This window comes from Lissotriton vulgaris, chromosome 1_2, assembly GCF_964263255.1.
Source record: "Lissotriton vulgaris chromosome 1_2, aLisVul1.2, whole genome shotgun sequence".
Lineage (NCBI taxonomy): Eukaryota > Metazoa > Chordata > Amphibia > Caudata > Salamandridae > Lissotriton > Lissotriton vulgaris.
Window position 1 is genome coordinate 299,734,447 of NC_141686.1, and position 3,744 is coordinate 299,738,190.

Consider the following 3,744-nt stretch of genomic DNA (forward strand, 5'->3'; position numbering starts at 1 on the left):
CTGTGATCTCCACCAAAATGTGGTTCGCGCTATATAACATTTTATAAATAAATACTAAGGCCAAAGGAATAGGTAGGGGGGCTGGGCAGTTTCAATTTGTCCGTATCTTGAATATGTCATACCTATTAGTGCAAAATAACCAGGCATAGTGCCATACAAACTGCAATTATATAAAGACAAAATTAAATATATAAATACAAATAGATACATGTCGTAAAATGAAAATCCAAAAAGCAATTAAACTGTTATAAAAACAAAATAAATAAAATATATTAAATAGAACAATAAATAGAACATCCAAACTAAGAAGACACATAAATATAACAAAATATTAAATAAATTGACACTGTAAACAAAGGGGTATAAATGCAAATAAATAACCTATATAAACTAGAACAACTAAATATCCTAACACAGTAAAGCCTAACTTTTCCAAAACATTGCAATGACACACATTTTCTCAGTTGGAATGGGCTACATCTATTTTTCTAGAAAACCCCAGAAACAGTCTAAATTGCTTGTGCATTCCATGTCCTCCTCTTTCCTTGATTTACTCCTAGTGTCATCAGCTGATCTTCGTCCTTTTGCAAGCCAGGACTGAACATAGGGTAATGGGTTGAATCTCCTAAATGGTGGACCAACAAGATTTAAAAACATTAAAGAAGATATTGTTTGAGTCACCAATGATGCTCTTGTGGATGTGCATATCAGATTCATTTGAGAAAATCCCCGCTCACATTCTGCAGTACTGATAGCAATAGTGTGTATGGCCATCAAAAGTTCCTTGAACTGCCTTTTAATTTCTTTGCCTCCAGATTCCTTGTACTCTCTGTAAGCACGTATGGTTTCTCGGCTGGCAATGTTGAATCTTTTACACAGAGACTCAATATCACTCTCACCATAAAGAACAGGTAGCTCATCAGGCCAGTACTGTTTGTATAAAACTTTCACTTCGCTAATGAGTGTATCATACTCAGCCTTTTTGTCAGCAGAATTCGTTCCTCCTGTAGACAACAAACGATGCCTTAGATTTTCTGCAAGGCTACGAAAAAACTGACCCTGTTCAATTATTTTGTCCGTGGTCTTTCCTTTGTGCAGCACCACACCTTGGAATATATTTTCTTCCATGGCCTTTTTACATAGTGAGAAATGGTTCCCTTGCCTGTCTACCATTGCCTCAAACACAGCTATTTGCCGACAAATAGCCCGGTGAGAATCAATGATTGTAGAATCACGTTTCTGTAACTCAAGTGATAACTCGGATAACTCCTGAAGAGCATCATACATGAGGCCAAGATTAGCAACAAACTGTATAGATGATAACCGCCTTCCTAGGCCTGTGTACATATTTCGTGTTGAACTGTCACGGGAACCATCATCAGCTGCACTATTAAAGTGCTTGTAGAGAGCAGGATAAGCATTCCAAATAGCCTCCACTGTTCTGAAGCTTGATGCAACCCAGCGAGTATCTAACACTCTACCTATTCTGCAGAGCTGAACGTCAAGAGCTTCAGCACATTCCTTAAGCTCCAAACGGTTTTTAACAGAGGTGGAAAATAGAGAATAGAGCTTATCGAGTACGTTTTTGAAATGATTTGTAGCACCAATATCTTTCATGACATCATGAACGGCAAGTTCCAGGCGATGTGCTGAGCAGTGCCAGGCTACAATATTGGAAGAGATTTTTTCTTGCAACTTCTTTACAACACCACTGTGGCGGCCAAACATCACTGAAGCTCCATCACAGGCAACTGAAACCATGCATTTGGAGAGAAAGTCCTCACTTATATTAATTGGATCTTTTTTTAGTGCAGACAGTAAACTGTTTACTATGCCATCAGCTGACAAATCACTCAGCTCAATGAGGTCAACAAACATATTAGCTGGGGAGTCCATGTCAGGTAGCTGCATTCGCATGTACACAATTAAAGAACTTTTCCTATTTAACGCAGTGGCTTCATCTAGTAAAAGACTTACTTTGGGGGAAAGCTCAATCATTTTGGCAAATATCTTCCTCTTCATTTCTAAGGATATGTGGCGTTGTATGTTTGAACAAGCTACATTGGAGTGCAAAATTCGACCCATATCTAGTCCATTTAACTGGTGGCAGTCTATCTCCATTTCAAAACCATACGCTGGCCTGTTTCGCTTTGCTTCCTTATAAGCTACACGGAATATTCTGGCTGTTGCTGACATTTGTACAGATTGTGCTTTTGCAGTTACTTGCAATAAAGTATCTCTCTTAGCGTTTTCTAAGATTTTTAAAGCTGCAACATGAGCCTTGCTTAGTGCATGTTCTCCAATCTTTTTCCTCAATGACTTCTGCTGCTGTTCTATATTGGTGCCATATGCCTTCACAGTAGACTCAGTCCATTCTTTGGACAATTTCATTCCCCTGGATTTCTCAGCACCAAGATCACGGATTTGGAGACACACAGAACAGCCAAGGTTAGGGCCTTTAACAATTAGCCATGGATGCTTGCGTTGGAAATATAATTTTTGGTCATGTTTCCAACCTTTAGGAAGAATGCCTTTCCTTAAAACTCTGTCTGAATGTGGTTTCAGTGATAATATGTCAGACTGTTCGCTAGTGCTTGGAGTTTCCTCCATCTCTACAGCAATCTCCACAGCATGATGCGGCTCATCTGTAAGAGGACGATCTTGTGTCTTTTCTTCTGTAGGGGTGATGATAACGCTGCTGCTAGTAGTGGTGTCACTCTCATCATCTAGTGCCTTCTCTCGCACTTCATCTTCCTTGTTCCCTTCTTCCACTGTAAGTGTATGGTCTTTTCTAGCAAGTTTGCTAGCAGGCTCCTCATCAATCTTGGGCTTAAATTTTGTGAAGTAGCTTGAAATCTTCTTCTGTCCACTCTGAGACATCTAAGGATGCAAAGTGAAAGAAAACATGCTAGACATGTGCGAAGTGTGATGTCAATTCATCAAAGTAACATGCACCAATAATATTTATTTGCAGGTTTCACCAAAGACATTTCTGCATCTGCACATATTTAACATCCATGTGGAGTAGCTACCAGATATCGCTAGTTGTTATTTGTTATTGATGTGTGTAGGCCATAGGCTACCTCTTTGAAACAGCTGTAAAGATTCAAGATGGCTCGACTTAGGTCTCTGAAGCAAAGTAAATCCTGTGAGGAAGACAGGTTGTATAGGGACCCTACTCCTGCAGTCACATTTGCTATGGTACCTCTAGGGCTTGGCACTCTAACTTCAGGCAATCTCAGGCTCAGGAATGGGCTAGTGAGGTGAGCTGACCTCCCTAGAAATGGGGGAAACTCACTTACCCAGATAGGAAAAGCAGACCCGTGCCTGGGTTAATGCAAAGCCTCAAGGGCACTTTGCAGGCAGCTTGTAGGCTAGGCCTGTGTTTAATGGTAAGAAGAGTGAAACTGCAAGCTACCCCAATTCTCGAGCCTATCACAGAGATGCTGTACTGGCTGCCAGAGATTCTTTGTTGAGATTCCTGCAACAGCTGTGTGTTGTAGTAGCAACTATTAGGTGTGTATCAGTGTGAGGGATAAGTTACATCTATGTGTTCTGGCGTGAGCACCTGTGCTGACTTATTTAAGGCATCAAACTTACACATTTGAAAAATAAACTTCAATGTATTGACATTCGGGAATAGGAATCCAATGCCTAAAGTATTATAGATAATTGGGACTAGAGTGTTGTTGCCACACTAGAGAAATATTATTTCTATGCAGCAAAATAAAGTACATTTCAACA

At 40.0% G+C, this 3,744-nt stretch overlaps 1 protein-coding gene across 1 annotated transcript; it reads right to left on the reverse strand.

Annotated features, from left to right (window-relative positions):
• Positions 1–480: 480 nt before the first annotated feature.
• LOC147736548 (E3 SUMO-protein ligase KIAA1586-like) lies at positions 481–2,880 on the reverse strand. Its single transcript, XM_086952638.1, has one exon. The coding sequence runs from the start codon at positions 2,878–2,880 to the stop codon at positions 481–483; it is 2,400 nt and encodes a 799-aa protein (XP_086808764.1).
• Positions 2,881–3,744: the final 864 nt, after the last annotated feature.